Genomic DNA, 20,480 nt, shown 5'->3' on the forward strand with positions numbered 1-20,480 from the left:
TTCAAATTTAGCAAATAACAAAGAAGAGCCACGAAAATGGGGATGTTAAATGAAATGATATCATTCAGAGCCCTCAGAGCGCTCGCTGAATCCCCAAAGCCATTAGCTCACTTGAAAGCAGTTCCCTCAAGTAGTCCCTGGACAAACCTACTAGCGGGTAGCCTAAGCATATTGACCAACAAGTCAATCCCACCTCACCTACTTATTGATGTGCACACCGCCCCAAAGGGAAATATATGCACAGTCAATAGCTCATGTCTCAGAACCTCTACGGTAATGTTAGTTTTATTCTGTGCCGCAGTTATTACTTTAACAATGGTTAACATTAAGGCCAATGAACTGCAAAAGACAAGCTGACAAACGGACGTCTCTTTATATTCATCTGTTGATGTGAAATCTATACTGCGCTGCAGACTGGCAGGATTAGCTGGGGCCGGAGTGCGGGCTTCTTATAATGATGCTATTGACCAACAAAGCACAAGCGGGACGTTCATCTCTCCATTTGTGATGAAGGACTTTCATTCTCCGTGGGCAATTTGGTCCGAGTGTGCACGCATTTGTGGATTTGTGCATCACCATTTAACACTGGAGGGAACACCAGACTCCGCTTTTACCACCGACATCCCCCCCCCACTGTCAGTATGAATACATTAACAAATGCAACACTATCCAGGCCTAGTGAAAGAAATACAGAGATAAAAGGTGTCAACGTTTGTGATAAAATACATTTTAACACCAAACACCTTCATTTCTGAGTGAATGGGTTGCTATGGTTTCCAGGCAGTATTTGCTCAATTTAAACAACAATTTAGGTCTACTGGATGGGATTTGTTATGTTTAGAGAAAGCACAGCTTTAGTTTGGGATTTAGACTGATCAGTGCTGGCACTTGGGCTGAGTGAACTGAATTAGCAGCATAGCAGCTGCTTCAAGCTGTTTTTCTTTTCTTTTTTTTTCCCCATCCAAAGGCAAACATTTATCTTCATAATCTGGGCTGGCACTAAGTGAAGTGACAACATGGCCATGGCTGCAGACTGTGCATGTAAAGTGTGTTTGTGTGTCTGTGTGTGTGTGTGTGTAAATGCAGTCATGTCATGATGCTGGTAGTCTAGGCCAAATCTCTTCGCTGACCTATATACTGCAGCAGTGCAAAATCCCTACAAAATACGCCTGAGAGATGGAGGACAGACGGAGGCGGGGAGAGGGTTTATGGATGTAAGAAAAGAGGGGGATCAGCAGAAAAGGGTGAGAAAGACTAAACATAGATAAAAGAAAGGGGGAGATAGAGAGAGCAAAGCATGAAAACAATGAGCAGCCATAAAAGAGAAAGCACGAGTGAAACACAGTGTGTCAGGAGTCATTATTGTGATGACAGAGGGGCCCAGTCAGCATTTAACCCAAATGCTAGATGGCAACAGTACATGAGATTATCGCTGAAGCCGAACATCCACTCGCTCAGTCTAGTCTGCGGAGGTATTTTTAACCAGTGGGTTTGGAAAACAAGAGGTGTTAGAACAGCGCTGTAAAGTAAAAAGTGCAACATTTTAATTGATTGCCAACTGTGAGCTGTGTCTATTTTTGAGTTCCTCTAATTAAATTGTTGATTGTTTATGGCAATTTCATCTGGAACTAATAAACTCAGTACATCTAAACGATGATTTATCTCTCAGCAATGAAGCGCAGTCAAATACCAATAATGACAACAGTAATTATCTAAAAAACATTAATTAATTTATGTTGTTCTCTTCACCAAAGCGCCAATATTTAGTCCTTAAACACATAGTATGTCATTTCTGACACTAGGGGTCAACAATAAAAGACCTAGATCTTCAGCTCACTCAACTTATGAAGTGACTGATCCTCTCTGTCTTTTACCCAAAGTCACTTTGTATTCCATCTTTTTTTATGTAAGTCGAGCTGTTTTTGGAAAGTGTGACACTGACAGACAAACTCCTCCCCCTTTCTCCGTCTCATCTCTCTCTACGAAGCACTGCAGCTGTGACCGCTGCCATCTCTCAGCTCTGCTTAACAGTTCACCGACGTCTTCATCTGTCACTCATGTCACAAATACAACACGTCCTGTACCCACTTCAAATTAAAAGTGCTGTAACCATTTCGGTTTTCATTCATTTTTTTTTTTTCAGCCGGGCTTTTATTGTGAAATATTTGCAATGCCAGTGAGTCCTGCCATTTTATTGAGTACAAAGGAGCATTTTGATCATTTAAAAGTGTATCATTCTTGGCAATATTTAAAGGCAAACGCCATCTAAAACACTGCAGCAGCATGACGTTAAAAGGCAACAAAATGTTCTCCATTTCTATGGGTTTAAAGACATGTTACATATTATATCTTTAATTCTGTTACGAATGAATTCTAACTGCAAAGCCACAAGCCACAATCTCATGGAATATTCATACCACCTAAGTTAATATCGTGCATCACAACACGGCTAAATTGAATCATAATGGCTTCAGAGCACCCGCTACAAATGCACTGTGGCAACCGCAGCCATTAGGTTTAACAGCGTGTGTAGCTTAAGAGAAGCCTAATGAATTGTCTTTCCATTGTTGTGTCGACTGGGTGTATCCAGGGAGCTACTACTTACATTGAACAGCATAGGACGCCAGCAGTGCAGCTGTGTTGTGTGGACAGGGCAACCTGCAAGCCACAGGAGAACAAACACACACACAGACACACACACAAAAACAGAGAGAGAGAAAGATTAGGGCTGGGCAATTTATCAATATTATATATTAATAACAAGATATCAGCTTACATTTTAAACACTATGTGGTATCTGTAAAGTCGTTCTCTGGTTTTAAGGGACTGTTTCAGTTCTTTGTATTGAAGTATTTAGTCAAATATTATGAAACTAAACTAAAAATTTATTAAAAATACGGAACAACTTTTCTCCAATTTCACGCCTTGTTATTTGACTATTTATATACAATTTCATTGTGTCACACACATGTAAATATCCTTTATCATTTAAAAAAAAAACTCAAGAGACACACCAGCTTTTCTAAATGAGAGGTAATACATGTATTTTAAGCATGAAACACAGATCATATACAGCTAAAAAACAGAAAATAATGTATTTTTTAGGGTAGATATTACAGTATTTACAGTGAATTGTTGCTGTCCTGTGTGAAACACAAAACAGAACCTGTGTCCAGCTTTATACCAAGAACATCAAGTATATCATGACATAGTCCTAAAAATATTGAGATGTTCTTCATAATACAAAAATCTCACAGTTGTTTTTAGAAAGCACAAACTACTGTATGTAAACATCTTTGTGACACAGAAATGTGAAAACAACCTCACCTACAAATTGTATTTTTCCTCAATCATCTATAGAAACCAAGGGCGAAAGAACAGTAATGCGTATTTCCACCGACAAACACAATCACAGACATGTTGTGTGCGAGTGCTTTTACTCAAATGACCTTGACAGTATTGTGTGTGTGTGCATGTTTGTATAAAAACTTGTTCAGTGAAATGTTTCTTGGCTTCTTAGAATTTAACACTCTCAACTAAAACCAATATTAATACATGGATCATGGATCTATACACGGGGATTATAAAAGCCAACATTTAAACGGCAAACATCAAATACACACGGGTACTGCATACTCACCTTCCAGTTAATATGTCCTGTTTGATCTGGAGAAAATATAGGTACCTGAGGGGAGAAAACACGCCACATTAGGATGAGGGAACATCTCTTTTTTAAAATGATTATAATATCATGCATAGAAAAGCAACAGCGCACTGCCATTCCAGAAATGTACCTAAACTACACTTACGCTGGTCAGAAAAATCAGAAATTGGGTAAATAATTAATTTAATAACATCCTAATACGTCAAGAGGAAAGACGCGGTTCAAGTGAAATATTAATCTCCATTCACGATTATCACAATAACGGAAATACACCACAATTAACTTACTGTAAGTGCTTTTTTTATTACAGTAATATTGTCCCATTAGTAATAGTGACATCTCTAAATACAAAGGCCGTTATGTCTAATTAATCAACACCCTTTAGAAGAGGCTTTTCAAATTCAAATGGTGGCACAATAAACATGTTTAACTTATTATTATTCTACAAGTCTTTCCATGGAAGACATCAAAGACATTTCTATTGAACTAGATCAATGAAAACAGGTGTTTTGATCAGGACACGCACCCGTTCTCTTCATCCAAACAATATCAAAGTCGGCACTACAGACACCGGTGCCCTTGGTAAGTCAACTTCTAAGTTTAAAGCCTGTCAAGTCAACTGCCGGACAGTTATGCGAGTAACAGACGTACAGACATACGCTCCTTGAATCAACAGGGAGATCCAGGGCTCACTACCCACTGCTACGAATTGTGCTAAGTGTTGATAAGGCTCAGGGAGTGAGACCATGAATTAGAGGCTGTAATAAACACCAGGCGGAGAAAGTGATATGGTGCCACGACACCTCCTCTGCATGTTGTTTATGTAGAGCGTGGCGTTGCGGACCTTATGTTTGCAAAAGAGTGTCTTGAACTGTAGCCACAATACAAGATAGCTTATTATCGTCATTAATTAAGTCCGCTTTAAGAGAGAGAGAGAATAAAGCTCGTCTAAGAGAGCTGTTTGCAATGATTATTGTATAAAAAATTATCTATTAGTATTAAGTTAATACTAATAATGTCCCTTTTTCCTTGTCTCTGTACAATTAATGCTCTTACCGTGTGTATTCTTCCTGAAGTTTACCGGGGTCTGTCACACAGAATTTGACTCTGAAGCTCAAGTTATGGGGAGAGCCTCCTAGAAAAAAAACAAATGAACAGGTGGATGGATGAAGAAACACTCAACAGCCCAGTGAGTGGAAAGAAACTGCAACAGCATGTTAATCGCTGACATACTCTACAGGCTGACTGGATTTTCATTCAGACCGGGTGCTATTGGGACTACAAACCGCATCTAGGCAGTTGAAGATGCATCTCTATTAGGATTGGGCAATAATTCAATAACAATACATAGCTTGAAATAAATATCCATCCATTTAAAAGCACAATGATCCGCTTTCTTTAAACTCAATCATTTCCGTTAAACTCAATCTTACTGATTGAACACAGAGATGCATGCCTCGTGTATTATGTCTGTAGATGAGGGGGCGCTTCACGTGCAGCACCCAAAAAGGCCTGAAAAATGCGTGGAAGAGTCGTGTCTGTCGTTAGTGAGCAACCAAAGGCGGGAGCTAACCAATATCAACTCACTAAGAAAGATAATCAAAACAAAAACAATGGGTTATAAGCACCAAATTCCCCTCACAGCAGCTTTGCTGCTCGATATGTGTGTGGTGTTTCTGGAGGATTATCCTCTTCACCAAATGATTCGGAAGATTTGTTTGGATGATGGAAGTCCAGAGTTTATTTCAGAGTGAACAAAGACAAGTTTGACCTACTTCTTTGGCCCGAGAAAAGCTGGAAGTGCTTGCTAGTCACTACATTAAATACTTAAAATGCTTAGATATTCTTATCTCGATGCAACGCATACGAACGCAGAAAAACAGGCACGTCGCTCTCATTTGTGTGCGCTTCAGACAGGAAATGTATTTGTGAGCACAATAGATGCTGCATGTGAACCACCCAGACACAGATCTGTTTTTTTCATAACCCAAACATTTATACAAATGCACCAGCTTCATTTCATTTCTATTTGTGTGAAATGCAGAGTCCTGTGGTTACTGCTCAGTCATTCTGCAGACAAACAGAGTTGACGCTCAGTTCAGTCATTGCTGGAGGAGTCCTGCACATCTCATGAAGGCTACTACTTAATTCTTCAAGTGACAAGTTCTATTACTCATTATAAAAAAATAGGAAAAGGGTTGAAATGAAGTTTAATCGCCGCTTAAGGCTGGTTCAGAATTTAAGATGACACTGGACAAACTAGCTGGAAGTAAAAATGTGCTTCTTTCTTTTTTTTTTTTTTTTTTTTTAAATAATCACTGAGGCTAAACTCTTGACAGCTGCAGGGAAGGAGAAGGAAGGGGGGGAGGGCGTGCAGTCAGGGTGAGTCCAGTTGGACCTACACACACACACACACACTGCATCCCTACTGTTAGTCAGACTACTGTAAGTGGACCAAAACAGCAAACACCTCCTGCAACTGCCCCAGCTGTGGAAGCATTTACGTCTCAGGCTTGGTGGACGGTAGCGGTACGAGTTAGTTGTTTATCTCTTTGTGGAAAGCACAGCAACTTGCTCCGCCTCTCACCCGATGTTAACTGGGATGTTGACCCTTACTGGAAAAGCAGTATAGCTACTCGAATAGGCTGACGCTAAACTGCAGTCTAGTGCTTCAACTAGCTGAGTAAGTTAAGTAAACGTATACTCTGTTTGTCTTCAGTGAGCATGCTTGGCTTCAGGACGTCGTGATGTTTGCTTAATAAAGTCTGCACTGGTTGGTTGGTTGAGGTGGAGTGTGGTGGATTTCACCTACTTTTTAACTGTTTCCTGATGGGCTTGTTGGGATCGAGCCAGCGCTGTAAAAAATTGATTAAGAGACACTTAGAGACACAGTAACACTTCCACAGCATGACTACACAAGATAAATTATTCACCAGTAACCACACACACACACACACGCACAGCATTCGTAGTGAGGACACTCACAGACATAATGCCTTCCCGAACCCTGACGCTTACCTTGAGCATCACAACTAAACACCACCTTAACCTAAACCCAATTCTAACCCTAACCCTAAAACCAGGCTTTTTAATGGGTGATGGGATGTGAGTTTTTTCCCCAAACATCCATCATTCACATATTCCACGAGTCGATTTACAAATGTCGCTGTATACTGTGAGCTCCCCGCTCCGCTGGTGCTGGCACATTTTGTTTTAAGTGATGGAGCATCTGTCACATTGTCAGGAGCAGATCCAGGTTAAGACTGTTGTGCTTCTTGTTGGTCTTGAGCTGGAATATTTCTTTTGAAGAAGCCATCTCTCTGTCTTGCCATAACAAACTGGCTGGATGCTCACGAAGCAGGCGTGACTCTCAGTGCATGAACCAAATTTCCCAGCACAAAATTCTTTTGATTAACTCAAGGTAACACGACTTTGACTCTCACTATCACTCAATAGCAACCCTTTCGAAGGCAGATCTTATCATTGGTAAACACTTTTGTGGAAAATCTTATTTGAATTGTATTCTATTTAAAAAAAAATTGTTGGGGTCACAACCCCAGGAGATTCAGACACACAAACACACACTACAACTTCACTTCAAATGTATTCTAATGCCAGGTGTAAAGGGGGCCTTTGAGTGAAAATATGCCACTGACCGGTGCATCTGAGGATTCATCTGCCAAGTGCAGCCCAAAGTAGTCTCTCTCAGTCAGCTCCAGGTGCTTAAAGACAGCATCCAGCAACATCTGGCCATGATCCGACTTCTGCAGAGTCAAAGGAGAGAAAACAGAGAATGAATTCACAGTGTTTTATTCAATTTGTTGCTGTACACACACAGAACACACTGGATCCCAGGGTCACACCCTGACCTTCAGGCTTCTCTCAGTAGAGGGAACTTAGAGTGAGCAGAGCGGGCGACTTCCGACTTATTATTATTAGTGTTATTAGTAATATTATTATTATTATTATTTAACACTCACACTGTTCCAGAAACATTTCATCAAGTTAAGATTCATGAACCATTTATCTATGTTGAGCTGCAAATAGTGCCTTTGTTAGAAAATACATAAGGAATTTAGTTAGGTACTGTATTTTAGTTACTCACTTACTGACTAGCTCTAAAACAAATAAACACTATTTAACTTAAGGGGACGTTGTTAAATGAAAAACTGCAGCTGAGGAAATAAATACCTTGTTTTAATAAAAAAAAAGAGAAAAATAATCAGCAGTCAGACAAAGGCATAAAAGGGAAGTGACAAAGATAAACTCTAAAACCATAACCTGTCTGTGGTTCAACTTGCAAGACAGAGAGCAGCTGAGACAGTCATTTATTTTGGGTTAATCAACGACCATCAACTGTGACATGGTTGAACTCGTATTTGAGAATTTCACTGCAAAGGCTTCTGGTGGATGTTGTTCACATGTTTACGTCAAGATATATCACAGATATCTGCATTTTATTTTTACTCACAAAATGAACAGGAGGCTTAGGCCTACCCAGCGTGTCGTCAATCTACGTGTTGTATATTTATGTAAATAGTATATAAAGGAACAGTGAATAAAGGTTGTAAGAAAAAGAATTTGCAATTTTTAACACTAAGAAACACTAAAAAATGAAGGAGTTTATTAAATAGATTATTAATATAGCATTGTCTCGTGAGAGAGTAGCGAGGGCAAAGAGGATAAACTGTGGGACCACAAGTGGAGCAGAAATTCACAACTGATCCCACCGCGACTTTCAGATGGAGAGCTCTCATGGAAGAATACACACGAGCAACACATGCACACACACACACACACACACGCACGCACGCATGCGCACACACACACACACACACACACACTTCCAATCCCTTGGTGACACACTTTTTCAGTCAATCATAAAAGTACGAGTGTGTGTGTGTTATCTTTTCCTGTAGTTGACAGTTGACATGACAGCCCTCTAGATCACTGGCAGTCTTTTTGTGCTGTACTGTGTGTGTGTGTGCGTGTGTGTGTGTGTGTGTGTGTACGTGTGCGTGTTATCTATTACTGTCAAAACCTTGTCAAGTGTGAGTCGACTCTGATACCCTCTGTGGTACTTCCCCTCCTTTCTTCCTCTCTTCCCTTATAACCTGTCTATCATGTCTGGTTGATGAAAGCAAGAAGAAGAAGAAGAAAAAAAAATGGATTTAAATGTTAATTTGAAAAGTGAAATCTTTAAAAAATTAAAAATTTCAAAAACATACACAGTATGTCCTTTTCAGTGTTCGTTCTGTATCAACACTGAGCTGGATGCTACTCACATGGCTCAATCTGCAAATGTCCATGTGTTGTGGTCGAGAGGAACAGCTCATATCTGGCATATTTGTCACAAGATACAACCGTCTGGTTGTAGCTGTCATTTGTTTTCTTGAATCTATAATTTGCTGTGCAAGACATTAGATATTTGTCAGAATGTTAAGCGTTATGTATCCGTCATTTCATTTGGCATAACTCATAAGAGCCATGTGGTACAAGCAGCTTCATAGTTTATAAATGGACTGATATCGGTAGTTACTATTGGACACAAAAAAGTGCCTACTGTGGAGTCCTACTGAACGTCCAGGTTTACTTTTAGTGATAGAATCCACTTCTAAAACTTCTTCTTTTTAATGGCACTTCTTGGCCTTTTCAGCCATAGTCCAACAAGCCATCTCACTTATACTAGTGCTAAGAAGCTGCTGTGGTTCCACCTTGCATTTCGCCACACGAAAACAAACCACACGCTACACTGAGAAACAGAGAGATGTGTGGAGCTGATAAGCTAAATCACCACTGTGTGAACCCATTTGACAATGACGGTCGCAGACATCGGTTTACATTGTAATGTTTTGCACGACAGCTTTAAAAACATTATGATTCATAGGGTGCTCATCAGAAACGAGGGCTCACTGCTTAATCGAAGCTGCTGCCACCGTCGGTCAGCAGGCACCGAGTCACAGAGTCACCGTAGTAACGGAACACACAAATTGGTCATCGGATCTGTCAATAAGAAAGCTTTATTCTATCAGAACTGCCCAATAAAAGTCAAAGTCACAGCCAGAGTTCTTCAAGCAAAGCCTCTTCACTCCCAATTCACTCTCAGATCACTTATTTTAGGTTATGCCGCGAGGTTCTTAAGGAATTATTGATCAATAATACTGAACCTTTAACTGACTGACTGGGGTTAGACGGATAAAACGGTGGAGGAAAATAAAATATATACAAGCTTTACTCCACACAGACATGACTGAGAGAACATGTACGAGTTTGTGTGTGTGTGTGTATTCACTACATCGCCTTTGTATGAAGCTGCTTTTCAGGCTGTATGTGAGCGCCTTGTACTGCACTCCCAGGAAAGCACAGTACAAACTTTGCTGCGTGTGTAACAGTGTATTGGCGGTTTGGTCCTGTAGAGACACCAATTACTCATTTAGCTTGCATGCTTTTAGAATACGCATCATCCAGGGCTGGGTATCACCGCTGATTCCCTGAATCGTCACAAGGTCTCGAAGCCATTAAGATTTTAAAATTCAATATCAATTCATTCACAGATAAGATTCAGTTTCCAGCCAATTTTTGCTTGGTTGTGAAAGAGATTTTCACACAACATTTGGGTCTCTCTCAAACCTGGGGCGTCATTTTAAATATTAATGTTCACATTCAAAATTGACTAGTTTCATTGATGAAATGAAAACGCACTCTGTCACACTTCACTTTCACACTACACAGCGGCGCGACAATGCCGTATTGTGGACAGCCCAAGGACTAAATAGTAAGTGAAGTCATAAAAAGTAAAGATAGAAAACATAAAAGAGAGAGGGAGCAGAAAGAAAAGTACGAGAGAGGCAGAGAGACACAGAGACACGGATAGGAAAGGAGAGAAAAGGGCTGATTGACGATGCATTGGGTGAAACAAACGCTCTTTGTGCGCTCCACCAGCACCACTGACTGAAACGCTGTCAGTGTTCCTGAGAGAGAGCGAGAACAGAAGAGGGAGACTTGGTGACAGAGAGCAATCACAGCACAAGAGACTGGCTGAGAGGGTGTGAGAGGGAGATGCTCTGATAATTCCCCCCCCACCACACACACACACACACACACACACACACACACACACACACACACACACACACACCCAGACCAAGAATTTATCTACAGGGTATGAAGGGGGGGGAAAGGAACATGTCCCAACATCAATAACATTGGACAGATCTGAAATCTAAATTGGTACTTCAGGGAAAACCCCGGTGTTATATGGAAGGATGATTAAAAAAAAAGAAGCAAAACTGTGTCACATTTATTTTTTCCTCCTTCCACGGGAAATGCAGCTAAACTCGGTGCATGTACGTGTCTGTGCTGAAGAATGATGGAAATTCAGGAATGCACGAGGAAGCTTGTCCAGACAGGAAGAGAACTACACAAAGGAGGAGTCATTCACATCTGCCTGTGCTTCTCACTCTACGTGTGCTCACAGTGCCCACAGAGTGACACAAACACCAAATTCAAATCATTTGGGGTTCTGATTTACTGCACATCTATATACTTTGTGTCACACGGGCTATATTTTTTTTATTTATAAACAGAATTTTCAGTTGAAAACGATAAAACCGCTTCCTGTTGTGGGTGCTCTATAAATAACAAAAATACTGAGAAACACGAATGCGGCATGAAGCAGTCCACCTGTTACAGGTGCTTTATAAGGGTTAGGGTTATGATGCTGCCTATTACCATCACTGATCTTAATTGTATTGCATTTTACCCAGCTGCATTAGATCCACTTTTCAGGGAAAAAGAAATAAAATAAAAAAATATATATATATATTAAAAAAAATTATAATAATAACTTAATAACCTAAGAAGACAGCCTCACTCCCCCTTATTTCGGGATGGAGAAGGAGCTACAGACACAAATAGCTGCCACAGCCACACCCCTCCCACCACACAAACACAAGTATGCTTCACCATTCTCCACAGTTTTCACACAAATTTCAAAGTCTCATCCTAACACATAATTAAAACTAAATGATTTCGCAAACATTGAGCAGCTCCAGTCTATATTTTAACTTAATTTTAACAGAGGTGGCTCGTCAACCGGTTTGGGAGCGACTGCTATAATGACTTGGGACGATCGGCCGTCTTCAACTAGAGGGGAAAGTAAAGAGCAGGGAAAATGTATCAGCTACACAGCGTGAGAGACAACTTTTTATGCTGCTTAAAGTAACAATGGAAAGACACATTGTACATAGATGTTTGTGTTTGGTCTTTGAAGGAGCTTGGTGTAAAGTTTTGGATCACTTACTTTATCAAAACGTTTACTTTTGATTACTTTAAGAGTTTCTGGTTTAAATCAAACTGTTAGATGAAACCCAATGAATTACAGAGGCTTTATTATTTTTAGTTGTTTGTATTCCTAATGGTAACATAACATAATATTTTCCTATAACTAACTAAAACGCAGGCTTCATCACGCTGCTCATAGCCATCCATCCATCCATCCATCCATCCTCTACCGCTCTATCCCCCACATGAGGGTCGCTGGTGGCAATCCCAGCTGACATAGGGGAAAAGGCGAGGTACACCCTGGACAGGTCGTCAGTCCATCACAGGGCCACACAGAGACAAACAACCATTCACACTCAATTTAGAGTGTCCGATTTGCCTAATCCCCAAATCTTAATGTTTTTGGACTGTGGGAGGAAACCGTAGAACCCAGAGAAAAACCCATGCACACGCGCGGGGAGAACATACAAACTCCATGCAGAAAGGCCCTTGTCCCGACCGGGTAGTGAACCCGTGTCTTCTTGCTGCAAAGGCAAGTGTTGCCAATAAAATTCAACCTTCACCCTACACATTTCCATTTCCTGCTACATGCAGAAAACATCCCCAAACCCACAAACTCTCACACACACAAAGTGTTTTGTCTAGCGGTGACTTGAAGTGCGAACCACTCGCCTCCTCACAACCTTTTTTAGAAGAAGCAGTAGAAGAATGATGCAATGGTTTTTAAGTGGGAACCAAATGTCAAAATGATACAGCAAATGACAAAATGTCCATATGTAAAGAGAAGCAGCCTCAGGGATCAGTCACTGAAAAAAATCCTTGTATATCTCATTCAGCAGTGAACTAAAACCTGTTTATCCTTTGCCCCTCGCTGCTCTTAACTTGAACATGATGAAGAGCCACTTGATTAGAAAAAAGCTCATGCTTACAGCTGAATGTTTGTGCGGCTTGCAGCAGTTGCTATGGTTACCCGCTGCATTTGTCACTTTACTCCTGCATCTGACCCCTGCTTTTGTCGTGGTGGAGAGGTGGGTCAGGAGTGGGCTGGTCGAATTATTTGTCATCAATCTACCAGCTTCCACTTTACGCTGGTATCGTTTTAATTGTCAAAGACTAAAGTCTATATGATCATACAGTACAGGCCCTTGTGTGCCCGACACGCCACGAGCGCTCCGGGTTCCCATGACGATATCTAGATTTTCACTCTCCGCCAAAATCAAGGCCATTTAGCCAGGCAGAGGATCAATAGAAGTATTGTTGCTCTTAGCACGGGCTGTCTTTCCAGGAAGTTAGTGCTGCTGCAGCGGCCTGATCAATGACACTGTCACAGAGACTGACAGAGACCGAGTCATTCATTCAGCAAAAGGCGAGTGGCCCCTCACTACACTCCCCCCCCACACACACACACAGTAGTGAGAGGCAGGAAGCGGAGACGGTGAGGGGGAGAGAAATCCGCAGGGAGGAATGTAAAGTAAAGAAGGAAAATGCAAAGGAGAGACTATAGAAAAGACTGTGATGTGCATGTAAAGATAAGAACAAGTGTTTTTGTCAGAAGATTCTGTTCACTTTAGATATTGTAGAGTGAAGACGAACTGGCAAATTTGATCACATGAAAACGTGTATCCGGTACTTTCGGAGGTAAGAAAAGTGCTAGAAAAAGAAAGATGTGTAAGTTATAAAGCTTGACAGTAGACATAGATGTTTTTCGTAACACAATTCTTCCTCTCAAAGATCATCTTCCTCTTTCAGCTTCTCCCTGTAGGGGTCGCCACAGCGAATCGTCTACCTTCATCTTGCCCTTTCCCCTCAAGGGCAAGAGTGTAAAATTTGTTTCCCTGATGCCACTTGAGTAATTTCTCTCAATCCATTGTCCTCTGAAACACTTATTTGGTGACAGCTTTTACTTCGCTTCTTAATGTTTCGTTATACAAATACACACAACAAATGGTTCGGTGTCAACAGGATGTGATCTGTCAGAGGATGTTATAAGAGGATTTGTTTCTTCTGAGTCACAAAGGGAATTTCCCTTCTCGCACTGCCATAACTGATCAAACACTCCGAGACAGAGGGCGATAGACACAAAGAGAAAGAGAGAGAGAGAGAGAGAGAATCGGAGAGACCAAAGGAAATGTCTTATCACATGAATTGACATCCAACTTGTGACATACACGCACACACACTCTTTCCGGTCCCCTCGAGGTGTGACTGCATGTAAAATGACCTGCAGGAGAGAATACTGGAGCCAGTGTGAGGAGTAAAATGTACTCTTTCTTCGAAAGGGATAGCATGTCACACGCAATATTCATTCGAAGTTGATTTTTTTTATTATTATTACTTGTTGTGGTTAACGTGGCAATACAACATCCTATCAAATGTCATCTTTGTGTGCCACTTCCATTTGTTTCTTTGGATTGAGTTAATCATTGAGTTAAACATAACTCGTAATCTTCCATTTGAAGTGTACCCCAGAAAAACCACCCTACCCCTCTAACGTCAGTAAGAATGAGGACACACTGCGCCTGCACCTGAATGCACAAAACAGAGGGGTAGGGCTGAGTTGTAGGGGCAAGGGGTGAAATGAGATCTAGCCTGAGATTTTTTTTCTACTTTTTCTTTCGGCATCCCCCGCTCTATCATCAGAAAATAAATACAGTGTGTGTTGCCTTTTAACTATACACTGAGGCCGAGTCCACACCGAACTTTAAATTTAATTAGAGCTGTGCCAGAGGGGACATTTACAATAATAGGAGTCAGTGGGGGGAAAGAAGAAGTGGTGCAACACTGGTGATCCTTTCCTGTTTCTATTCTACAGGTTTTACTTAGTTTGGATGACAATTATAGGAATATAAGTACAACATCAAGGTGTAGACTCTTAGCCTTATATTCTAAAAGGATGACTAAATTGGTATTGAAAGAGAAAGAGAAAGAGAATCACCTCACATATCTCATTTATCTTTGTAGGTTAATATTGTAAACCTAGTGTGTGTGGCCAGCAGGTGTGTTTTACCTAAAAGTTATTGCATATTTTTGGACATCATGATAAAAGTCCCTGCTTCAGTCGAGCTGTTTCGACAGGCTTAGCAGCAGAAGGACGCTTCAATCGAGGAGCGGTACTCACGCTGACTTTGAACGCCTGGACAGTGTTGTCCAGCAGCAGTACGTTGCACACAACCTGTGTGTGCGGCCTGTCTCGCTCCAGCTCCGTCGCCCGGACATTGTAGGATCTGCCAGCAGGCAAGCGGAAGCGCGCGCTCATCACGCTCCTACCAGGGTCTGAAACAACCAAACACACAGCAGAGAAAGGACAACTATGAGTGAGAGAGAGAGAACAAGAGGCTAAATTGAAAAAAGAAAGAAAATCTGGCAAACATTCTATGATGTGTATTACATGGCACGGATGTAGTTCAGGTAACAAAATCCCTTTCTGTTTACATAGAACACAATACACCACAGTATGGTATGACACGCTGATTTACTTTTCACTCAAGGCAGCCAACACAGCAGAGCAAGTCAGCACAAGCACAGTGAAACAGCAAAGAGTGAGTGCTTCATTAGAAAAGAATGTCAATGAGAAGACGAGTAGGAGATTCGCTACCAGGGGATGTGGAAACTGTACAGCAGCTAGAAAACAAAAAAGCCTCACAAGACACTAGGAAAAGAGAGAAATTGTTAATGAGCTTCCAACAACTGCAGACCTCAGTCTTACATTATTTCATAATTTGATTCACTTAGGAGTTCATTTGTGGGGAACTCTACACAAGACGAGTGAAAACAATGTGCAATACAATATTCAGATGCATGATACTTTCTGCTGCTTGCCTTAGTGTAAAGGATTCCAATCCATTCTGGAAATAACTTTACTCCGCACACGTTTCCTTCATCTTTTGTAGGCTCATCATTGGGAATAAATAACCATAAATCAATATGAAGCAGGTATTTCCTTAGGGTTATATACAGACAGACATATATATCACTTATGCTATATTGCTTTTAAAGAACATTATATTGCAATCATCATTCTCATCTTTTTATCCATTTCCCCACGTGTGCAGTCTTTATGTGGAGCTAACTGGCTGCTTTAGCATACCTGACACTGACCTTGATTAGTTTGCATGTAGGCTGAGAAAGTGATGTCATTTCTGTGTAATGTTTAACTACGACACAGTAGTTTTCAATTCTTAATGTAAAATAATTGGATCACAAATATGCACTCTTTGTAAAAGAAGCCAATAGACAAATTCTGGCCTTGCCTGCGCTCTCTCTGACTCTGTGTAGCAGTGGTAGTCTTTTCAGTTTCCGCTACATACTGTTGGCTGACACATGCCGCTGCAGTGGTATATGTGCCCCTGCTTTTCCGCCTGCTGCTTTTTATTCTAAGGTGATCTACCATGACAGGAAACATAATAACTCCACAAGGGTTATGGCCCCGTCATCAAGAGCCGCTGTATGTGTACCAATGGCTCAGTGTGAGCCCATTTGTGTGTGTGTGTGTGTGTAGATGGTATCTACGGAGGGCACTCCGCATATCTGAGCTGCGTGTCACCGTGTGTGCGCGCAAGCCCAATAACCACGGGCAGACAGAGGGCACACACTGTGTGTGTATGTACACAAATCTATATGTGCAGCCACAACAGGCCATGCTGTCAGCAAAACATATGCAACGCTCAATTGCTTTTATTTCTCCCAACAGCAGCTCAGTGACTTAATGTTATGCATTTGTCTGATTTAGCTCAAAATGTGTCACCATTTACCGCCTCCACACACAATGTTGTGTGTGTGTGTGTGTGTGTGTGTAACACTCTGGAACGGAGGTGTTTATTGGACAGAGGGCATCTTAAAAGAAAACACTACTGAGGTGCATTACAGGAAATGTAGGATCCTTTGGTTGATGCTTGGCAGGTACTATCCAACCAGGCGTGAAGCTGGTCGTTCTGTGATAAGATGACGAGATCAATACACTCCGTCAACAGAATAACCTCTCACACACACACACACACACAAAACGCACACAACTACAGATACAAAGCCATGAATGGATGCAAGACGGACTAGCGAGATGAGCAGAAAGAGGCGCAGGAGTGAAGCCATGCAGAAGGAGGGGAGGACTGAGCGCTCCTATCACTGGAAGAAGGACTGTGGGATACACTGATGATGAGGTCTGACACGCGGACACTCTCCACAGGCTGCATTGCCACACCAGCTTTCTTCCTGTCCTAACATTTCTCCACAATCCAGCAGAGAACATTGTAAAGATGACAAACCACTTTTAATTTCAGTGATATTTAACCATTAGCTTATTGTAAAGTATCGCCTCAGTACACCACTGCTCTTTTGTATGATTTTCTATCTACTGTATTGTTTTCTCAATGCTCCATATCTTCCTGCTCTGCTGTGCTCTTTTTAGTTTTGCTCTGCTGAGCTGGACAGGACAGTCACACTCCCCTGAGAGAAGCCTCCGGAACTCCGGAAACACGCTACCATTATTGCTTCCTGCAGTCAGCAGAGCTTACAAACAGGCAGGGGAGTGTGCATGTGTGCGTGTGTGTGTGTGTGTGTTTGTGTGTGTAGACTCTTGACCCTTAAACTTCCCTCACTGGTGGGCTCCTCTGGCTCCCTTAGCTTATTGCAAACACAGATGCTCCTGCAGCCCTTCCGTCTGCACACAGGAATACACACCCTCCATATAAACACACCTCATGCCACACAAACGTATGTGCACATGCACAGAGGCGCACAAGTTATCCAACATCAACATGGGGTTATGTGTTACTGCGCTTTATCACAAACACAGACGTTCAAGAACTGAACTGAAACACGGACGACAGAGCTCTGGTAGCTGACATCACGCAAACAAAGTGACGCCATTTGGGCAGAAAATGCCAGTCTTTGCATCCATAGACATATATAATTGGCATATTGTAGGGATCAGATGTATCGAGTCGGTCATGTTCAGTGATATTTTGCTCCATCTCCATGGATTTAAAGTGCACAGTAAATGAACACTTACGGCTTGAAACCTGCAATAGTGCCATTCATTTTTTAGGAGCTTTTACTGCCAACATGGCGTGTGAGGAGACCGAGTTCTAGTCACAGAATGGAGGTCTGCATGAAACACTTTCAAACATGGAGTCAGAGCTTTATTTTAAGTACATAAAGAAAGAGTTAGGGTTTGGTATTAAGCCAACAGGTCCAAGATCTGCTGGAAGCCTGGAAGAAAAGAAAGGTCTGTGTTTTAACAAATGCACCCATCCTATTTCTAACTGTTGTAGGCCTTCATTACCACTCATTCCCATTCTCCCAGATCCTACCCACTCCTCCCTCTCAATATTTTGGTCTCACCCTCCCCTGCCCACCTCCCTAAACCCCCATGATTCTCATTATTTTATGTAGGGCAACCACAGTGGACATCGCGCTGTTAAGTGAGCGTGTGTGTGTTGGACTGACGGATTTTAACAAAGCATTTAACATGTGTCTATGTGGGAGGAGGTGGGGTGCCAGGGAAGTTGTACCTCTAGGAATGTGGGCAGTGACTGACCTCTGACATCCATTGGGGGTAGCCATACGTGTCCCTGGCTAATGACAAAGTCATATAGATGCTGTTTGTAACTTGTTTTCCAAACAGGGCAATTTTTAAGTAAAAAAAAAAATTCAGTGTTAGAAAATGTAGGTCAAATTATTGCATGAATTGATGTTTTTCCATTAGCCCAGAATGAGCCAATGGGTCCCAGAGTGAAAAAAATCTCAAAATGCTGACTTTGTGTTTTTGCGTCGACAATGAATATGCTTCTTTGGGAAACGATGATGTTATAGTCACACCTGTCTCTTGCGCTTCTCGTTGTCATTGTCATTTAGAGATTGTTTGGCAACTACTGTCAAGGACAAGTAAGCAAAGCCAGCCTGAAAAGACGCTAGATATCACTAGAACACGTCCTGTCCTCAGCAACTTCAGACACGGGAGTGAGGAAAAGTGTTGAAGATTATTTATGACACTATTTTTACTTGAATGAACAATAAAGATCAGTGATTGTTCCACACGCATTCAGCTGTACTGCACATCCACAGCTCGTTCTTGTCTGCGACTCTGTGCTGTATGTTCGGTCACACAATGATCTCTCTCTCCCTCTCTGTGTCTACAATCAGATCGACTCTCCAGCCGCAGTAAATAGAGCTAGATGAAGCTCACTCGTGCGGCAGAACTGGACATTTCCTTCTTGGAAAGTAGTTATGGTTATGCCAGAAAGTTGCTTTATTTGTTGCTTGTTGTTTTTTGGAGAAAAGTACAGTTATCATTTGCTTTATGATAAGTTAAATTTAAAATGTTCCTTCTTGATTTCCCCTGGCTTGGTTCATTCTGTTTACCTTTCTGTGATTATATACACTGTAATGTATATGTAATGTAATCAGACATTTCCTGGCATGATACTGTGTTTACGGGAAACTTTTTCAAACAACAAAGAAAAAAATTGTTTATGTTTTGTTCCATTTCCGTGTGGATAGGGCCCAAAAGAGTGCCTTTGGGTTTCATTGTCATGAAAAAAACTTGTCTTCCCAGTTTTAAGTGTTACTGGTTCTTACCTTGGACGTTAACTTGTTACCAACAACGTGCACTGTAATCACTCTGTAGATGTGTGTTTAAGATTCGAATGTGGCCAGTGATTACGGTAGATCTATTGTGGCTCCACATCCAGTGAAGCAAAACCAAGTCAATTACACTGAACATTATGAGAGGTAAATGTTTTACAAGTTCACTGATCACAGACATCCAATGGGAATCCATCGCAATTTAGCAGTTACACAAACATTTGCAAACCAATGCTTGAACTACACTAAACTCTCGTAGAGCGTTAGTGAAAGGAAATTTGGTACAAAAAATACTGTATGTATACTGTATACAGTATTTGCCTAGTTTTGAGCCCATGATCCCAAATGAAGACCTGAAATGTTGATTATTTTCCTATTGAACTGTTGATATATTATTAGCTGCCAGCTGTCAGTAGATGCTACTAAAAAGCATTTTGTAACACATAGACAGCAGCCTTATATTCAGTCGACAGTAATATTCAAATAACTATTTAATCGTTGATCAGCTCATTTGTGAATAACAGGAACACATGTAAGGAAAAAAACTGCCCCACTACTCAACCACTTATTGTATTATAGAAACTGAATAATATAATTGGTTTGGTTTGCTCATGAGAATGGTTTCCAGTTACTACTTCGATGAGTCCATCAGTGAGCTGAAAGTTTATGATGTAGCAGTTAGCATTTAGGGATACTAATCAATCACATATTATTTTTAAAGCCTATAAAACAACAGTCTATGGACATAGGAAGGTACATATGACTTTTCACCAATCCTGGTAACCATTGTTGCACAATCCTCTTCTCCACGGAGCACGTGGATTGGAGAAAGCACTGGAGAAGCCAACAACATTGACTCTGGCTCTGTTCCAACAACGGGCTGCGAGCAATGCAGCAATTAATTAGTGACACCTGTGTTTGACAAGGCAATACATCTGCCTGTAAAATAAAA

At 41.2% G+C, this 20,480-nt stretch overlaps 1 protein-coding gene across 2 annotated transcripts in view; it reads right to left on the bottom strand.

Annotated features, from left to right (window-relative positions):
* ptpn4a (protein tyrosine phosphatase non-receptor type 4a) overlaps window positions 1-20,480 on the bottom strand; it is a 64,380-nt gene that overhangs the window by 24,870 nt on the left and 19,030 nt on the right. For both annotated transcript variants that reach the window (XM_058622126.1, XM_058622125.1), the window contains exons 2-7: window positions 15,066-15,220; window positions 7,321-7,428; window positions 6,477-6,519; window positions 4,721-4,799; window positions 3,641-3,685; window positions 2,606-2,658 (exon numbers count right to left, since the gene is read on the bottom strand). In XM_058622126.1, coding sequence (XP_058478109.1) covers window positions 2,606-2,658; window positions 3,641-3,685; window positions 4,721-4,799; window positions 6,477-6,519; window positions 7,321-7,428; window positions 15,066-15,203 — 466 coding nt within the window. In that variant the 5' untranslated portion in view covers window positions 15,204-15,220. The remainder of the gene's footprint in view (window positions 1-2,605; window positions 2,659-3,640; window positions 3,686-4,720; window positions 4,800-6,476; window positions 6,520-7,320; window positions 7,429-15,065; window positions 15,221-20,480) is intronic.

This window comes from Solea solea, chromosome 2 (assembly GCF_958295425.1).
Source record: "Solea solea chromosome 2, fSolSol10.1, whole genome shotgun sequence".
Lineage (NCBI taxonomy): Eukaryota > Metazoa > Chordata > Actinopteri > Pleuronectiformes > Soleidae > Solea > Solea solea.